General features: G+C 39.2%; 1 protein-coding gene across 1 annotated transcript in view; it reads left to right on the forward strand.

Annotated features, from left to right (window-relative positions):
* Positions 1-256: 256 nt before the first annotated feature.
* Positions 257-19,770, forward strand: part of PDZRN4 (PDZ domain containing ring finger 4) — a 367,593-nt gene continuing 348,079 nt past the window's right edge. The window contains exons 1-3 of the mRNA XM_047868671.1: positions 257-910; positions 3,261-3,347; positions 5,425-5,532. Coding sequence (XP_047724627.1) covers positions 257-910; positions 3,261-3,347; positions 5,425-5,532 — 849 coding nt within the window. The remainder of the gene's footprint in view (positions 911-3,260; positions 3,348-5,424; positions 5,533-19,770) is intronic.

A 19,770-nucleotide genomic window follows, 5' to 3' on the forward strand; every position in this document is an offset into this window, starting at 1 on the left:
CGCGAACAAGGCGGGGGTGGGGGTCACTGAGGTGGCGTCTATTAGCGTCAATACGGCGGAGTCAGGGGACCCTGCCAGAGCCTGAAAACTTCAAGCCAAACAAACTCAGGGATCACAACCCCCCACCCTTCTCCTCTTGCCCTCCGACTAGCCGCGGCCCCTGCCGCGGGAAAGCCGTCCCAGGGGTAGGCCGGAGGAGACAGGGGGCTTGGAGAAAGTGGACTCCGATTCGTTCCCCCTTCTTCCCCTCCCGATCATGGGCTTTGCCCTGGAGCGCTTCGCCGAAGCGGTGGACCCGGATTTCGAGTGCAAGCTGTGCGGCCAGGTGCTGGAGGAGCCCCAGTGCACGCCTTGCGGACACGTCTTCTGCGCCAGCTGCCTGCTGCCCTGGGTGGCGCGGCGGCGCCAGTGCCCGCTGCAGTGCCAGCCCCTGGCGCCGGGCAAGCTGTGCCGGGTGCTGCCTCTGCGCAGCCTCATCCAGAAGCTGCGCATCCAGTGCGACTACCGCGCCCGCGGCTGCGGCCGCTCGGTCCCGCTGCGCGAGCTGGCGGCGCACGTGGAGCGCTGCGACTTCGGCCCTGCCCGCCGCCGCCGGCGGGGCTGCGCCTCGGGGCCCGGCGGCCGCGGCGGCGGGGACGTGCCCGCGCGGGGGGGCTGCGCCACGGCGCCTGGGCCCGGCCGGGGCGGGGGCGCGCGCGGGGAGCCGCCGGGCGTCCGCGGCGGCGGCAGCGGGCGGGGGCTCCGGCCGCGAGTCCTCGCCTGGAGGCGGCGCGAGAAGGCGCTGCTGGCGCAGCTCTGGGCGCTGCAGGGCGAGGTGCAGCTCTCGGCCCGCAGGTACCAGGAGAAGTTCGCCCAGTACATGGCTCACGTCCGCAACTTCGCCAGAGACCTGGGCGGCGGCCACGGCCGGGTAAGCGCAGAGGGGTCGGGCACCTGGGGAACGGTTGGGGTGGAAAGAGGACCGCTTCTTTCTGGTACTTGGGGATTCCTTTAGAAGGTGACATCCGTCCTTACCATGCAGTGGGAAGCATCCACGAGCCCTGACCCTACTCCACTGTCAGCACCTTTCGGATGGGTTTGTGTTGCATTTGAGAAGGATTTCTCCCTTCCACTTTTATTAGGATTGGAACGAGTTAAACAGATTTCAATTGCAACTTTTCGATGGAGGAGGAATTAGGAAAACTCATTTTGCCACCCCGACCCCTCGCTCCCTATCTTTCACTTTCCTGCCCTATCCTCTCTGCTATTTGGGGGGCGGGGGGGGGGGGGCAACCTCTGGCTTGTTCCTAAAGCCAATCAGAAAAGGAAAGCCAGGAAATGAGGACTTCTTCGACCCTGCCTCCCCTCTCCCGCTGCCCCAGCATCCCTGCGGCCTTGTCAGTCGCACACCTTTTGCTCTGAATGACTTAGTTTCCCTGCCAAACTGCTCGCATCGCCTCTACTCAGTGCAGGGACTATCAGGGATGTGAGAATCCAGGAAAACCTCGAGTTGGGAGAGGGAGCAATGGGATTTCTTAGACCTGCAGAGTTTTCATTAGCCCGACCTTCCCTAAAGAATCCTTCCCTTCCTAAGTATTTCATCATTGGTGGAGTGTGTGTGTGTGTGTGTGTGTGTGTGTGTGGCTTGGGGGACCAAATCTGAGAGCAGCCACATCCATCTGCGGTCATAGTAGCCCTGTGAGCCCGTGGGCAGCGGCTGTTTCCCTTCTTTGTCGAAGCTGCTGGCCCCGAACCGTGCTGGTGGACTGCCCGCTTTCAGACTGAATAAACAAGCCTGTTTGCAGCACCCCGTGTGAAGAGGCTTGTTTATAAAGCTGTTACTTCTCTTCTGGAGGACTTCTTCACAGTGTTTGACATTGTTGGTCGCTGCCATGGTGAGCAGGGATTTAGCAGGACTTGCACTCCATTCAAGGAGCTGTTTCCATTCTTCACTGTCCCAGGGAGGAGCAATACGGGATGATTCCCATTTGGGACCGCGTTGCACTGCCTCCAACCCAGGCATGGAGTGGAGAACCTTCTGCCCTTGAACCTAGAAAAGATAACTGAAGTGTGAGCGCCTAAAATGTTGCTGCTCTGACAAAGGGAGGCACACTGCTTCTTAAGAGACTGGATGCTATCCCTGATTCTTTCTGTATCCTATTTGTATCTAGGTAAATTTACAGAGTGGGAAGATCCAGAGAGAGGCCCAAGAATGGGCTGTGTTACCAGGCCACGTTTCAAGGTCGTAGGGAAGCAATGGCCGATGAAACAACAGCTAGAATCATATGACAGAAAAGTCCAAGCAACAAGTTGAGCTGTGATTCTGAGAAGTGAGGAAAAACTGCCCATGATTTGCAGACTATCAGAAGGCTTCTGTAGGAGCCTCAGAGATGTTTTCCCACTGCCAGTAGGGGCTGCTGTGTGCACTCCCTGGGAACCGCTCCTGGGACTAGGTGGTGATGGTGCTTATGGAATTTTACCATTCGGAAGTAATTACCAAATATGTAATTTCCCAGGACAGTTAATAATACCCATAGCTATGAATAAACCTTACCTAATCTGGCACTATCTCACCTTGTATTTAAATTGGTCTCTATTAATGAACAGGTTGTAGATATAATTCCTATTCGTTTTACTATTATTTGGCTGCCGGGAAAAGAAATACATACTGTTTTACCTAATACAAATTCTCTCTTTTTAAAGTTCTGCAGGAGTTATGCAAAACCAAGTAAGAGTGCTATTTAAAATTAAGATTACTGTAATTAGATCCTGCATTACAATAACAATCCAAATATCACTATTGAAAGAATTTTATCAATAGCTCACTACTACTTAAATCCCTCAAGACTTTCCAACGTGAGATTTTTACATTAAATAATTGTGAGGTTCTTTATTATACTCTAACAAAATGAGGATACTTGTAGGGTCACCAGAAATCTGTTTTAAATTACAATGAAGTCAGAATTAGATGCTGCATTCGGATAAAAGATAGATTGATGTGTGAAAAGACAAAGTCTTCAGACATTTTTGAAAATAGCTACTTTTCTCACAAGCACGTTTCTTTTAAATACATAGTTTCAAAGTACATTTAGGAAGAAATGTCCCAAATTCAACCATCCTTAATTGTAAGATTTTCTTCTTCTCAAATGTTCACTTATTTACATTTTTTTCAAAAGGCTTGTTGTAGCATTTATTTATTTATTTATTTATTTACCTACCTACCTACCTACCTACCTACCTACCTACCTACCTACCTAGTTATTTTATCCCTTTTCTTCTAGGATGGAGAACATAAACCACTCACCATTGTGTTAGAAAGAGAAAATGACACCTTGGGGTTCAATATTATAGGAGGTCGACCAAATCAGGTAACCTACCTTGTTAATGCATAACTCACTCTTTGATTATAAAATAATAGAAGACAGCTTTCACCTGTGGATTTTGAATGAGGAAAACAAGTGATTTAATCTTTAAAATCATTGTGATCAAATATCAGATTCCTTAATGCAAATATTCCAGTACATAATTACATTTTTTGAGAGTACAAAACAAACCAAAAAACCCAACAGCTAACAAACTTGTCCCTCTTTGCTACTTTTAATAAAACCACAGTAGGTTTCTCATTTTATTTACATTGTATATCCCCATTGGTAAACTTCTTAAACCTATTTCATAATAATGTGTATAGGCAATTTATATTTGAAAATACTAGGCAACTGGATAGCCTGATTATACCTTCTATTTATTAAGTCAATTTGCTCAATTTTCACATGCTAACACAGACCAGGCAGTTTATTATGCATGTTGAATGAATAAACAGTTAAAATAAGTTGAAATAAGGGATCATTGTTTTCATAGGTATATAAGCAATACCATGCTAAAGAAAGATGGTTGATTAGAGATATTTTTGGCTCCCCAAATTCAAATCCTTTATTTAATTGAATGAATAATATTTTCTACATTGATGCCAATTGTTTTCAAAGTACATGACTTACAAACTTAAACCAGAAACTGTAGTTGCAGAGTTCTTTTATATCCTCCAAATACATCAACTCAATTTTCACTGTAACTAGAAAAAGGTGGTGAAGTTTAAAAAGATGCATGTTCTTTAATTTTCTTAAAATGCCATGAAATTTTTGCATCTTGCATTACAGATGTTGTCTAAGGAAACTATCTTTTAGTTGTTGGCCATATGCTATGTTTAGGTCAGGATGGCAATGACATTTTTTTTTTCTTATTGTTTAGTATTTCAAAAACCTAGTAACAAATGACTGCTGTGCCTCTGTTTCTAGAACAGTCCCCATTTGTTATGAAAAGAAGTCTTTCATCATAGCATTTTTGTTTTCTTTGCCCCTAAGGAATATTTTTATAAAATGCAAGTTAGGTGTTTGACATTTAAATGACATTGGCCTTTTTTTTTTCAACGTTTATTTATTTTTGGGACAGAGAGAGACAGAGCATGAACGGGGGAGGGGCAGAGAGAGAGGGAGACACAGAATCGGAAACAGGCTCCAGGCTCTGAGCCATCAGCCCAGAGCCTGACGCGGGGCTCGAACTCACGGACCGAGTGATCGTGACCTGGCTGAAGTTGGACGCTTAACCGACTGCGCCACCCAGGCGCCCCGACATTGGCCTTTTTTAAGAGGCTCTTCAAATTCATGTTAAGGAAGGCTAAGTAAGGAGAAATAATTTTATTTAACCTGCCATGAAGTAAATTGACATTTAAAATGATTATTACAGTATGTCAGGCATCTTACCTAGATAAGTTCTGCAATATAATTGTTTTTCCGTGACTGGCTAAAATGTCCTGTTTGTATTATACTGGTTATATGGTTGAGATTTAACTAATCATTAGGCTTATTGCACCTGGAAATGTGTAACGATTAGCCTTGAATGGGTTCTCTTGCAGTTAGAGTTGATCTTTTGGGATTTTACACTTGAGCAAGCTCCTAGTCTGCCCTGTGAATAGATACAGTACGAGCTGTATTTCCAAATCTGCCACATCATGAGGCTGAATTATATTTTCAAAGCTGTGACCACATCTCAAACCAGTTATACAGTGAGACTGGTTATGCTTTTTGTTTTCCTGTAGCCCTTTTTAATTGCTATATCTGTCTAGAAGTAAGGTGTTTTATAAATAATACTTAGGAGCCAGTCAATATCACCTTTTACATACCCTTTCCTCATGGCTTTTTATGTATACCCAAAAACATGAAGTAAATGGATAATCTTGTCAGAGATGCTGGACTCATTCATTAAAGCTGCCATCTTGATTAATGACTATTTGGTATTTAAGTAAGTTAAAATTCAGTGCCAAATCCCCAGCTAAGGGAGAGAGTTGAATGTTTAGTGAGGATTGGCAATGTTACATTTACTAAATTGACTTTATCCAACTTAAGATTGTATTGGTATCTTTCTCACTGCTAACAGTTATATTTTTTATAGAATAATAAGGAAGAAACATCAAAGGAAGGAATTTACGTTTCAAAAATTTTGGAAAATGGACCTGCCGACAGAGCAGATGGCCTGGAGATTCATGACAAAATCATTGAGGTAAGACATTAATAAAATACCAATAAGAGACATGGAAGAAATATTTAGACGTTTTAAATTTCCAGACTTACTGTTTTACCTTGATGTGATACTTATTAGGGTATATATCTATCTAGAGTTTATATCTAATCTATATCAATTTTTAGATATTGAGATAAAAGAATAAATCACCTGAAGTTTCCAAATGTGTTAATGCGTGTCTCTGCTTTAATAAGCTGCTGTCCCTGTGAACTGTGAAGAAAGTTGTGTGATTATTAAGAGATTAATTTTGTATGACCTTTCAAAAAATGATAAATCTCTACTCAAGAACATTTTTGATGAGGAAATATTACTGTCTTTGAGCTTGTGATTAGTATGTTACAGGGAGAGTTTGGAATTGTTTATACAATACCTTTTACCATTTCTTAGTTTCACATAATTATCTTGTTCATGTATTTTTCAATGGGGAAATTTTTTTTTTCCTGTTGCAAAAACCTGGTGGGAACTCTTTATTTTCTCAAATGTGTGCTGTAGCGCTATTGTAATATTTGGGGTTGAGAAAGTAAATTATAGAAGTTAGTAAAATTTGGGCTGGGATAGTAGAATTTTAGGTCCTTGCCATTTACCACCAAAGTGCTTTTGAAGTTTTAACTGATTGAGATAGTAGTATTTGGTATTACTGAAAATGGTTGGATTACCTTTTATCAGTGGAATTATTTCCAAGGTATTAGTAAAGGCATAAATAGAAATTTGGAAGGTTTATTTGACTCCCCTACTTTGGAAATATTCTGTTTATTCTAGGTTATATCATCACTAGTGCTGTCTTTCTGAATGTCTATATAAACTCTCTGGATGGAGTTGGTTCTTTTTCTCTATTAAACTTTGGATAAACTTTTAGATATTCACTCATCCTTGGTGCATTAAAAAGATTGAATTTTGAGTAATTTGACTTTGGATAAGAGTAAAGAATGAAGAAGATCCAATAATTTTTCTGTGTCAGGAAAGAACTCAACAACATCTAGAAATGAGCTGGCTAGGTATTTTGGGGAAGAGAAAGGCGATGTCTTTGGCTGAAAAGCTGGGTTTTATCTGAAGAGGTCTTTTGTATTAAAATTCTCGTCTTCCAGTTTTGTAGCCAAGATAGTACAGACCTGCTTTCACTGATGGCTGTCCAGTTTGTCTTGAAAATTTGCCTAGTGGAAATATTTACATGCTGCAATTTGTAACGTTAGAAACTTTTTATTTCTACTCAGGTTTGTGGAATATTGATTTAAAGGGCAACATAATTTAAACAACAAAAAAATTGCCCTTGTTACTTTCTGCCTTATCTCTAAAGCATTTTGATTTTTCCAATTACATGGAAATGAATGCCTGTTTGATACTCTTAGAAGGGCTAATGGAGCTGAATACATATATTCAATTAGCACATATACTCACATATATACACAACAGAAACGTAATGGGGATTTGAAAAACATTTTTTCCAGCTAGGTAACAATGTTAGGTGTGCTTCATTAATGTTGCATTAAAAAGGAGGAGAAGAATTTCTTTTTTAAATTGTGATATAGCACTTCTGTTAAAAATACATTTTTTTAAACATGGAGAGGTAATTTTATAAAAACTGTGGTTGATAAATCAAGTGCATGTAGATAACTATCTAATACTGCTAATGTATCTCAAAATAACCTTATTCAAATCATATAAAGAGCAAAGAGATCAACCATTTTAGTCTAAATTATAATTTATAACTAGCTGCAGTATTATTATTATTTCACCTTGATGAGCTTAAAACTTGCCTCAATGACAGAAATTTATCAGTGCCTCTTTTATGCCAGGGTACATTGTAATAGTCCTATTTTTGTTACAGTTCTGTAATTGATTCATATGAACACATTTACAGTTAAAAAAAGAGTTGGATGACATACATATATTTGGAATGTTGTCTATTAAATAGTGTGAAATATTTTAAAAGGAATACTATTAGAAATATATCTCATATTTAGTTTTTTAGTGATGCCATTGGCTTTTAAAGTGAATAGATACTTGTGACTTTATTTTGTGTGTGTGTATACACACACACACACAAGTAGCACGCTTGATCTTTTACATATATATGTGTAAAAGATCTTATAACAATTAAATTTAGACACATTTGATTCCTGTCACTTATTTTAGTTCATCTTCCGTTATGGTATCAGTCAAGTTTACACATTTTATAGTAACAGGAAACCAATATGAAATATAGGATTAATTTAAAGAGTACAGAGACAGAAAACATTTTAAAATCGAGTAATTTATTTTCCATTTTTTGTGCTCAGTGATTTATTTATTGAACTAATTTGATGCAATGTTTTTTTTCAGTTTTTGAATTTGAAATGGTTATGCTGGTTGATACCTGGTGCAACAAATAAATTTGTTAGCAGTAGAATACACAGTAGTTCAGATATTATGAAACTACTCATATGAGCTAACTTCCACAATCACATGACTAAATGTTTTGAATTTAGTGATGTGACTGAAATAAATAGAAACCGTTAGACTTTTTTTTTTTTTTACTTATACTCATGATATACTAAAAATGTTTTGTCTAGCGAATTGGTTAAAGCACATATTACAATAGGTTTATGTACTCTTACAAAATAACAAAAAATTTCTTAAAATCTTTTATTTGGAGGAAAAAGTAGATATGTTAAAGGTCTGGTTCTATTGATGCATAAAGAGATTTTAGAAATTCTAATAAAAATATTAGGTATAAAAATTTACCGAAGTTTATCAAAAGCCAACAACTCTAAAAGTATTATTTTTAAATATTCTCCATTCCACTGAAGCTGATAAAATTCAAGGATCATAAAAGGAAAAAGATAGTCATAAAGTAAATCCATGTCATAGTTTTCACATAGTGCAAGGAAAATTCTTTTGGAGTCAGTCTCCTTGAACAATTATGTTTAGTAGTTTCTAGATGTTTACACATCCATATTTGTTAAAATATGTATGGTGTAGATTCAAAATAGAAATCTGTTGTGATGTTGAAGTTACAGTATTGGGTGTCAGAGTATCCCCGGAGACTGAAAAGGAAGACCTTGTCAAAGGCATTTTGAAACATGGCGGAAGTTCACATAGACCAGGAATTCACCAGAGGATATTTCCAATAAAAGCATCATTTGCATGCTGTTTTACACCCTTTCGAGACTCAAAGGAGCCACAGAAAACTCTTGATACTATCAGAAGCTTGGGCACAATTCTGTAAGAGGACAGTACTGTTACCATGATTATCATCATGTTAGGATGCCTGCAGGGTGTGTGGGAGTAGAGAATCAAAGTTCACTGCTGCTGTCAGCAATTATTCCTCTGTTATTATTTCTGTGTCACTGATAGCAGGCAGTACAACCTTAACCCCAGAGTGGGAAAGTGAATAGAAGGGTGGAGGGTCATTCACGGCTCTTTGTTCCCACTTTCTTCTCCCCCCCCTCCCCCCACCCCCAGCTCCTAGCCAATGCTGGGTGACTGGAAAGTCCACCCTTTCTTAGCTTCTGGAGACCAGAGAGTAGGGGCGGAGTAGACTGTGAAGTCTATGGGAAGAACAGTGTGGAGCAGAAAGAGTTTTCTGTAGTGTATATATTAAAGTCTTCTATTTAGTCTGAAATAAATAGTGAAATGCAGCACCCAAGGCATTTTCATATACTTTAGAAACAGTTCTCACATTGAACAGTGTCATTATAGCACTTTCTAGAAAGTGATGAGTGTAATACTAGCAGAAAGAACTTTACAAATGCAATGTGTCCACAAGGACTTAACTATTCCAGACTGCCAACTCCACCGTCTTTTATTTCTCCAGCACTGCGCTGCTAGAGTAAAAATCTTTGATGATTATTGTGTTTGTGTAAGTCTCTGCACAGTTCACTTATAGGTGCTAACACAGGAGATGTAAATGCAGATGAGAGCTAAACATTCAGGAATGCTGTTGTCTCAAACTTGCAGGGTGCTCCCTCTGTGTGTGCCTGATGGCACAGTGCACCTTCCTGCCTTATAAAGCAGCCATGCTAATTTGTGTATGCTTCGGAAGCATTTACAAGTTTTGTAGGTCGCTTGTAAATCTGGTGGGCAATTAGTTTTTTTGATAAATTATTATTTAATTTGAACACATCACTGAACTCTTTCATAACATATTATCATCCCACATTTTTTAAAGTGTTTTTTAATTGTTCAAATAACATTGTCTGAAAGAAGAAAGAACTGAAAGCAATCGTCAATCAGGTAAAGAATTACATTGTATGAGATTTGTAATCCTGATTGAATGCTACTTAAATTGACTGCTGTTTTACCATGATATAGTTATCATTATATAATTGTATATTTTAACATATGGTGAAAAGTACTGTGTTGCAGTGGGAAAAGCATGAATCCTGGAGTCAAGGAGCTCTGGCTGGAATTCCTGTCCTGCCTCTTTAAACGTGTATGACCTCCAGCAAGCCAGTTGTACTCAGTTTCTATGCCATTCATGGTTACCATGTATACAAATTGCCCAGCACAAGGCAGGTTCTTAGAACCCACTATTATGAGCCTGATGTGTCCCTCAGCTTATGCAAGTAGTTTGTTCCACAGAACACAGAGACAGTGGGTGCAGAGATATTTTCCTTTCTTGGAGAATCCAGGGCACTGTCTCCCCAATTTTTAGTCATCCCCATTTCTATAGACACCACAGTTTGGATGAGTAAGTGTAGGAGGTTGTAACTCATACATTTTCATATATTCGTAAGGACACTCAGATACAAGAGGGGCTGTGGGGAAAATTTTGTAACTATGCACTTATGATTTAATTCAGCCGTTCAACAAGTATTAATTGCCTATGTGTTCCAGGCAGCATCTCTGTACTATGGAAATAAAGAGCAATAAGAACCATTCTCTGTCCTCAAGAAGCTTGTGGTAAGGCGGTCCCATCTGCTGCCTGCACAAGGCAAAGCAGGCCTTCATGGGAAGTTGCTCCTTCAATCATTATGATCTTAAACGGACATCACCATGTGATCTTAGCAAAATGACACTGAAACGAGGATAAGCCTTGTTTTCCTGTTCTCCCAGGAGTAGTTCAATTCATTTTAAGAAAGCACAACATAGGGTTAGTAAAGTAATAGAATCTGTGAATGTAAGACAGCATTGTAGTTTCAGGAAGGGGCATGGACTTTGAACTGGGGTCTTGGCTTTGAATTTATACTGGATTGCCTTGCAGAGATTTTCAATCTTTCTTATTCTCCATTTCTTTCCTATAACTATGAGGGTAAAAATAACTAGTAACTCATATCTTCTATCTATATAATTATAGTGTTTTGCCATTCTACTGAATTTCCATTATTAATTAAGTATTGTTTGGCGGTGACTGGCTGGCTCAGTCAATGAAGCATCCAACTCGATTTTGGCTCAGGTCATGATCTCACAGTTCTTGAAATTGAGCCCCGCATCAAGCTTTGTGCTGACAGTCCAGGCCTGCTGGGGATTCTCTCTCTCCCTCTCTCCTGCTTACACTCTCTTTCTCGAAATAAACTTAAAAAAAAATAAGTATAGTTTTATTTTAACTTACAAGGAAAAGGCTGGAAATGTCTTTTTTACACTGTCAAGCTTTAATGTGTTAAGCACTATTTATTTTAAATTTATAGGGTATGAACTAGAGTTTGATTCTTTTTAAATGCTAAACTTCTGTGTGTGGAAACGGACCCACCACACATGACTGTGCTGTTTGCACACTGTGTATTTGCACACGGTGAAAAGAAAGTCAAAAGGTCTGTGGTTCCCATTCTCCTCATCATTCTGCACTACAAAAAACTCATCAGAGCACCTATGACCTGATTTTCTTTACGAAGGTATAATCACATACATACAATGTTGTATTAGTTTCAGGTGTACAACATGATTCAGTATTTGTGTATATTGCAAAAATCAACCCAACAAGTCTTGTTGACATTGTCACCATACATGGTTAGTTACAAAATTTTCTTTCTCTTATGATGAGAACTTCTATTCTCTTAGCAACTTTCAAGTATATAATATAGTAGTATTATCTATAGTCGCCATGCAGTTCATTACATCCCCACTTCTTATTTATTTTATAGTTGGAATTTTGTACCTTTTGACTCCTTTCAACCATTTTGCCCACCCCTTCCCCCCACCTCTGGCAAACACAAATCTGTTCCCTGTATTTATGAGCTTGTTTTATTTGTTTTTGAGAACTACACAGTATTTGTCTTGTTCTGTCTCACTCATTCCATTTGGCATAAGGCCCTCAAAGTCAATCCATATCATTGTGAATGGCAATATTTCATTTTTCATGGATGAATAATACTCCATTGTTGGTGTGCACGTGATATATATGCAATGTCTTTATCCATTCATCCACTGAGGGACACTTGGGTTCTTTCTGTATCTTGGCTATTGTAAAATGCTGCAGTGAACTTGGAGATGCAGATATGTTTTTGAGTTAGTGTTTTCATTTTCTTCAGATAAATAACCAGAAGTGGAATTGATGGATCATATAGTAGTTCTATTTTTAATTTTTTGAGGAACCTCTGTATGGTTTTCTACAGTAGCTGCAGCAGCAATTTACATTCCCATCAACAGTGCACAAAGTCTCCCCTTTCTCTACCATCTCGCCAGCATGTGGTATCTCTTGTTTTTTTGATAATAGCCATTCTGACAGGTGTGAGGTGAGATCTCATTGTGGTTTTAATTTGCACTTCCCTGATGATGAGTGATATTGAGCATCTTTTCATGTACTTTTTGGCCATTTGTATGTCTTCTTTGGAAAATCTGAAAGGTCTAATTCAGATTTCCTGCTCATTTTTAGTCAGATTGTTTGTTTTGTTGTTGTTACTGAGTTGTAGGAGTTCTTAGCGTATTTTGGATATTAAGTCCTTACAGATGTACGATTTGCAAATATTTTCTCCTGTTCCTTGGGTTGCCTTTCCATTTTGCTGATGGGTTCCTCTGCCATGCAGAAGCTTTTTGGTTTGCCGTAGTGTCACTTGCTCATTTTGCTTTTGTTGCTATTTTGCTGTCATGTCCAAAAAATTATTGTCAAGACCAATGTCATGGAAATTACCACCTATGTTTTCTTCTAGGAGTATTATGGTTTCAGGTCTTACGTCCCAGCTTTTAATGCACTCTCAGTTTGCCAGGTCTCATGGGCACAAACCCCATTTGTCTTCAAGGCCAAATGTTTGCAGAGTTGTCTCTCAGTCTTAAAAGTTGGAGTGTCCAGTATAGGGTGCAAACGCCTCACTCCTCAGGAAGAAGCTTTGGGTTTTGCATTTTCTCCTGATTCTAGGTCAGTGCACCAGCGTGGGAGGTAGAGATTATGGAGAGACTATTTTTCAGCATTTCCTATTTGCTTCCATGTCATTTTCCTCTCCTTTGTTCAATGTGAAAGGGGTCACTGCCAACTTTAGTTTTTTTCACAGGAAATTATTCCATATGTATCTGTAGATTCAGTGTGTCCATGAGTTCAGGATCTTTCTACATTGCCACCCTGAATCAGAACTTCCCCATAACATTAAAATAAGATCTATACTTGATGTGAAGTAAAATTTCAAAGTAGGCCATATCTCACTGACTTTTGCCCTACTTTTTCCCTCCGTCATCCTGGTCCTCTGGCATCTTCTTTCTCATGGTCTTATTTCTTTGCAGCATTTGTCTTTTGCAAAGAAAATATGTTTTTGTTGTTGTTGTTTGTTTTTTTGTTTTTGTTTTGTTTTGTTTTTTTAGAGAGTAAGAGAGTAAGTGTGCTTGTGGGGAAGAGAGAAGAGAGAGAAGGGGGGAGGGAGGGAGACAGAGAGAGAGAGAGAGTGAGAGACAGAGACAGAAAGAGAGAGAGAGAAAATATCTTGAGCAGGGTCCACACTGAGCATGGCCTGATCCCACAACTGTGGGATCATGACCTGAGCTGAAATCAAGAGTCGACTTCCAACCGACTCTGCAACCCAGGCACCCCTGAAAGAATGACTTTAAATTCATTTGTACCAATAGAAACTTGAATGATAAAAATTGGCCCCACTCAGGGTATGTGAACTTTACCTGGAAGTAATGCCTTAATGATTCTCAGAATTTCTCCATTTTCACCTTAATGATTCTCATGCTTTTTCCATTTTCACCTTGAGCACGGTAGCTTCTTGAGTGAACTTTCCCTGGCCCAGTCTCTACCATTTGCAGTCAGTTTGCCTACTCCTGTCAGGATGGCCATTGTTTTACTCCTTTGTTTAAGGTCCTTGATTAATATTCTGTTGACAGTAGGATAAAATCCACATTTATTAGTGAAGCAAAATGGACTTTGAAAACCTTTACTCTTTAGTTTTTGCTTTTAGACCATCTACTGTTGGAGTCATATGAAACTCCTCCTCTTTCTTATTCCTTCTTTTCTTTTGACCTGGTGTTCTTGCCCCTCCCCTACATCTTCTGTAGCTGGCAAGTTTCTGATATCCTCCCCTTCCTAAAGCCCTTCATAGTCCACCTGTGTACTCCCTGTTACCAGTATGTTTCTATACCTCTTACTTTTATAACATTTTTCATGTGCTCTCTGTGTATTCATTCTTCCTTGTTCTTCTCCTCTGACAAATGCATGGGTTTCTTTAAAAAGCTGTTTAGGGTTTGGGGGAACCTGGGTGGCTCAGTCATTTGAGCCTGAGTCCGACTTCAGCTCAGGTCATGATCTTATGTTAGTGGGTTCAAGCCCCACATCCGGCTTTGCATTGAAAATGTGGACCCTGCTTCAGATTCTCTTTGTCCCTCGCTCTCTGCCCCTCCCCACACATACTCGCTGGCGCTCTCTCTCTCTCTCTCTCTCTCTCTCAAGAGTAAGCATTAAAAAATAATAAATAAAATTTTAAAAAGTAAAAGGCAGTTTAGGATTTTATTGAACTTAATAACTCCAGCATCTTTCCTGCTCTCAGCATTGTGCCTGGAAGACTGTGGGCATTCTGTTAATTTTCTTTGAATAGTAGAAGAAATGAATGGATGGATCTTGAGCTCAAAATTTCAGGCTCTATGGTCTACATGCAAAGGTTTTTCAGATGCCAGGTGGGCAGACCCTGGAGGCTATCCCTGTTACATCCTATTCCTTCTCTTTGTGTCTGTATCATAAGGTCAATCAGAAGTTGAAAGACCTACTGTTTAGGTTTAAAAATTTCTAAGAACCGGTGATAACAGACTGAAACAATTATCTTTCTCTAGACTCTTCTATCCTGTAAATAAGAAAGAACCCAAATCTCCAACAAAATGTTTCAAATTCAGTTTATATAAATGCTTGAATTGGATCTGAGGATGTATGTTTGCCTTCACCCTAACACAGATTTTTCGTTATTGAACTTGAAGAACACAGTAAAGCTGACGGTATTCACATGCTTGCCTGCAAAGCAGATTTGCAGAAAATGGCACTGGACTAAACATGGAATTACACAAAAACATGACTAACTACAGAGGAACTGAAAAGATGAAAGATGTTTTCAATGTTTCCAAGCCTTGTAAATGGTTTGGTGAAAAGATAGAAGCTTCCTAGAGCACTGGAGAGTGGCTGGGGAGACTCTTTGAAGTTCTCATGGTGAGAGCTGCTTGGAATAATTAACAGTGACCCCAGCTGTGAGGCATTCTGTGGAAGCTTAAGGAACAACTCGCTAAGCTTGTGCTTGGAACTTTTAGAGGCAAGTTTTGAAAGGTTGTGCTTTCATAGAATACATGCTGTTAGGTTTCTAGTAGATTTTTTTTTTTTTTTTACAGACATGAATAAAAATTTCTCCATTCTTTTCTAAAATGTTGTTCTTTCCACTGTCTTGAGAAAGGATCACCACCTGGGTGGCTGTCTGTATAAGTGGCCGACTCTTGGTTTGGGCTCAGGTCATGATCTCACAGTTGTGAGATGGAGCCCTGCGTTGGGGTCTGCACTGGGTGTGGAGCCTGCTTTAATCTCTCCCTCTCCCTCTCCCTCTCCCTCTCCCTCTCCCTCTCCCTCTCCCTCTCCCTCTCCCTCTCCCTCTCCCTCTCCCTCTCCCTCTCCCCTCCCCCTCCCCCTCCCCCTCCCCCTCCCCCTCCCCCTCCCCCTCCCCCTCCCCCTCCCCCTCCCCCTCCCCCTCCCCCTCCCCCTCCCCCTCCCCCTCCCCCTCCCCCTCCCCCTCCCCCCTGTGTTTGCACTCAGTCTTTTTCTAAAAAAGATAAAAAGCATCACAAAGAAGAAAAGTGCAACTGACATGTGTTGGATGGATGTGGTACCTGGTCCTTCTAATCCTGTGAATTATTGTGGCCATGTCCCACTCCAAAGGCTTTATGGACAGTATATTTAATCATCTTCCCTATTCTTAAGCAGTTAACAGTGTTATTAAGAAAAAGCTTATCACTCTTTTGATAATCAGCATCTCAGAGGCAATATATTGTTATCTTCAAATAAAAAAATGACCCAAGAATAGATATCATTCAATATATGTGTAAAACAATTTTAATATTTATTTTTGAGAGAGAGAAGGGGAAGGACAGAGAGAGGAAGACAGAGAATCCCAAATGGGTTCCACACTGTCAGTGCAGAGCCTAATGCAGGGCTTGAACCCCCGAACGTAAGATCATGACCTGAGCCAAAAATGAAGAGTCCAAAGCTCAACCGACTGAGCCAACCATGCGCCCCTATGTTAAAAATATCATAAAGAATTCTGTTGCCTAAAAGGTATAGGAATAAAACTTTAACTCCTAAAATTAGATGAGCACCTGGCCATGCTGCTCACTCTAGGGAAACTATTTTTTCATAATATAGACTAGGATAAAATTTAGCACCGAGTAAGCTGGAAAGATAATGTAATGTTAAACTATATTTTTAAAGTATTTTTATATAAAATTAGGTAATTTGATGTTTTGCTCACATAATCCATCACAACAAAGTAAAAGAAACAATAAATATACCTTATGAAATCACATGTAGAAATTACTTGCTAATAAAAACTTGTTCCTCATATCAAAAATAATCCATTTTCTACTCTGTCTCTATGTACTGTTTCCTTTTTTTAAGATTCCATATATAAGTGATACCATGCTGTATTTGTCTCAGTCTATTTCACTTAGCATAATGTCTGTGAGGTTCATCCACGTTCTTGCAAATGGCAGGATTTCTTACTTTCTCATGGCTGAATAAGTATTCCGTTGTATTATATGCCACATCTTCTTTATCCAGTTATCTGTCGGTGGACACATAAATTGTTTCTGTATCTTAGCTATTGTGAACAATGTTGCTGTGAACATGGAGTGTAGATATCTCTTCAATATCCTGCTTTAGTCTGTTGGAGGGTGCATATATACCCAGAAGCAACATTGTTGGATCATATGGTAACTTTTTAGGAACTTTCGTGTTGTTTTCAGTGGCTACGCCAGTTAGCATTCCCACCAGCAGTACACAGGAATCCACACCAGCACTTGATATCTTCACCTTAGGAGTACACAGCTATTCTGACACGTAGTAGGTGATATCTCACTGTGGTTTTGATTTCTCTTTTCCTGATGATTAGTGATATTGAACACATGTACCTATTGGCCATTTGGATATTTTCTTTGAAAAAAAATGTCTGTTTAGTCCCTCTGTCCATTTTTATGTCAGATTGTTTGTTTATTTATTTATTGCTATTGAGTTGTCTAAGTTCTTTCTATATTTTGGATATTAATCTTTTCCATTTATATGATGTGTAAATATTTTCTACCAAGCCATAGGTTGCCTTTCATTTTGTTGATGATTTTCTTTGTGCAGAAGCTCTTCAGTTCAATAGAATCCTACTTACTGATTTTTGCTTTTGTTTTCTTTGCTTTCAATATCAAATAAAAAAAATCACTGCCAAGACTGATGTCAAGGAGCTTATCTCCCATGTTTTCTTTCTAGGAGTTTTAGGATTCCAGGTATTACATTCAAATCTTAGATTCATTTTAAGTTGATCTTTGTGAGTGGTTTAAGATAGAAGTCCAGTTTCACTCTCTTGAATGTGGGTGCCCAGTTTTCCCAGCATTATTTATTGAAAAGACTGTCATTTTTCCATCATGCACTCCTGGGTCCTTTGTCATAAGTCAATTGATCATATGTACATGGGTTTATCTCTGGGGTCTTCTTTTATTGATCTGTGTATCTGTTTTTATGCCAATATCATACTGTTTTATTACTATAGCTTTGTAATGTAATAGTTTGAAATCAGGAAGTGTGATGCCTCTAGATTGGTTCTTCTTTCTCAGGATTGTTTTGGCTATTCAGAGATCTTTTATGGCTCTGTACAAATTTTAGAATTGATTTTTGAATTTCTGTGAAGAATGCCATTAGAATTTAGATAGGGAAGCTCTATGTTTTTTTGGTAGTATGGCCATTTTAACAATATTTATTATTCTAAGCCATAAAAGCACAAATTACCTTTCCATTTGTTTATGTCTTCTTCAATTTCTTTTATCAGTGTCTTACAGTTTTCGTTGTACATATCTTTCACCTGCTTTAAATTTATTCCTAAAGATTTTATGATCTTTTTATTATTTTATTATTTTTGATGCAATTATAAATAGGATTATTTTCTTTTAATGTTTATTTATTTTTGAGAGAGAGACAGAGACAGATACAGAGCATGAGTGGAGGAGGGACAGAGAGAGAGGAAGTCACAGAATTTGAAGCAGTCTCCAGGCCCTGAGCTGTCAGCCCAGAGCCTGACATGGGGCTTGAACCCACAAACCATGAGATCATGACTTGAGCCTAAGTCAGATGCTCAACCAACTGAGCCACCCAGGCACCTCAGTAGGATTGTTTTATCTTTCTGATAGTTCACTGTGTGTAGATATGAAACTTATATTTGTATAGTGATTTGAGGTGGTAGAAATTGGGAGAGGTTCATAAAAGGATACAAACTTCCATCTATAAGATGATTAAGGTATGATTAAGTGAGGTGATGGATGTGGTAAGTGAGTAGGTGATAGGACTTCTTTCACGATGTATATGTATGTGATGTCACCACAGCATATACTTGAAATATCTTACAATTTTATTTGTGACTTATACTTCTGAAAAAAGCTGAAAAAAAAGATTGTCAGTTTACCACCCACACAATTTACTTGAGTAAATAAATACACAGTTGAATGACAATAGGCTTTTGTTGCTGGAGGTAGAAAGACCTTTTAGTGATTATATATGCCTCAGCTAATTGAATAATCAAGACAGGCGATAGGTGTGCATTAAACAAAACAAAATAAAACCCATGATGCATGACTGGTGCAGGGGTTTCACCAAAAAGACTTCCCTGTATTATGATGGCCTTGAGCTTTAAGAATGAAATGATACTTGAAAGGGCCTTTAAAGGAAAGATGAGAGATAGATTCAAAGAGAAGTGTGAATGGAATAAGGGCTTTCCATGTTTAGGAAGAATGCCATGAGCCAAGTGGCGAGGCAGGACTGACTGTGTCTTGCCTGGCAGCCATTTTTGCTAATTATATAACGACAAAATAATAGCCAATACATAACAGGTTAAACACTGTTTAGATGTCTACAGGTATTAACTCATTGCATCCCCACGAACCTCTCGTGAGTTTGGTAATATAGGTACTAGTAGTATCCCCATTTTACTGATTAGAAAACTGAGGCACAGGAATATCTCGTAATTTGCCAATGTCGCAGAATGAGAGTTCCTGGTCTGTGCTCTTGAACATCTCCTGATACTACCTACCGTTAAGAGTTAAATAGGTGATTCAAGGTAGATAACATATAAGTCAGTTGAAGTCAGATGTTGATCCTGTTAACTGAAGGCATTGTATGTTTGGCTAAGGGGTTTAATTTTTATAGTAGAAGGGAGTGAGTAGTCAGTGATCATATCTGAGCAAGAGAATGACATAGGTAAAGCAATGATTAAAAGATTAATCAAGAAAATAGATTTCACTGGAATGTGCAAATAAATTAAAAAGTCAAGGTACTTGAGACAGGAACACTAGTGGGTGATTATCACAATTCTTCGTACATCAGGTAATGAAGGCCTGTAGCAAATAAAGTAGAAAACTGCCAGAAGGTGGTGACAACCTAGTTACTTTTCCCTTTGTCTTCACTTGCCCACAGTATGTTCATCTTAAATCAAGAATGGTGCTCAGTGCTTAATTTTAAATAAATTTTTATAGGAGAGTCACAAATCACAGGTGCCTAGAGTAATGAATGATCAGAGTGAAGTCATCTATGCAGCCAACAACCACGTGGAGAAACAGATCATTACAAGCACCCCAGGAGTCTCCAGTATTCTCCTG

Source organism: Prionailurus viverrinus, chromosome B4, assembly GCF_022837055.1.
Source record: "Prionailurus viverrinus isolate Anna chromosome B4, UM_Priviv_1.0, whole genome shotgun sequence".
Classification (NCBI taxonomy): Eukaryota; Metazoa; Chordata; class Mammalia; order Carnivora; family Felidae; genus Prionailurus; species Prionailurus viverrinus.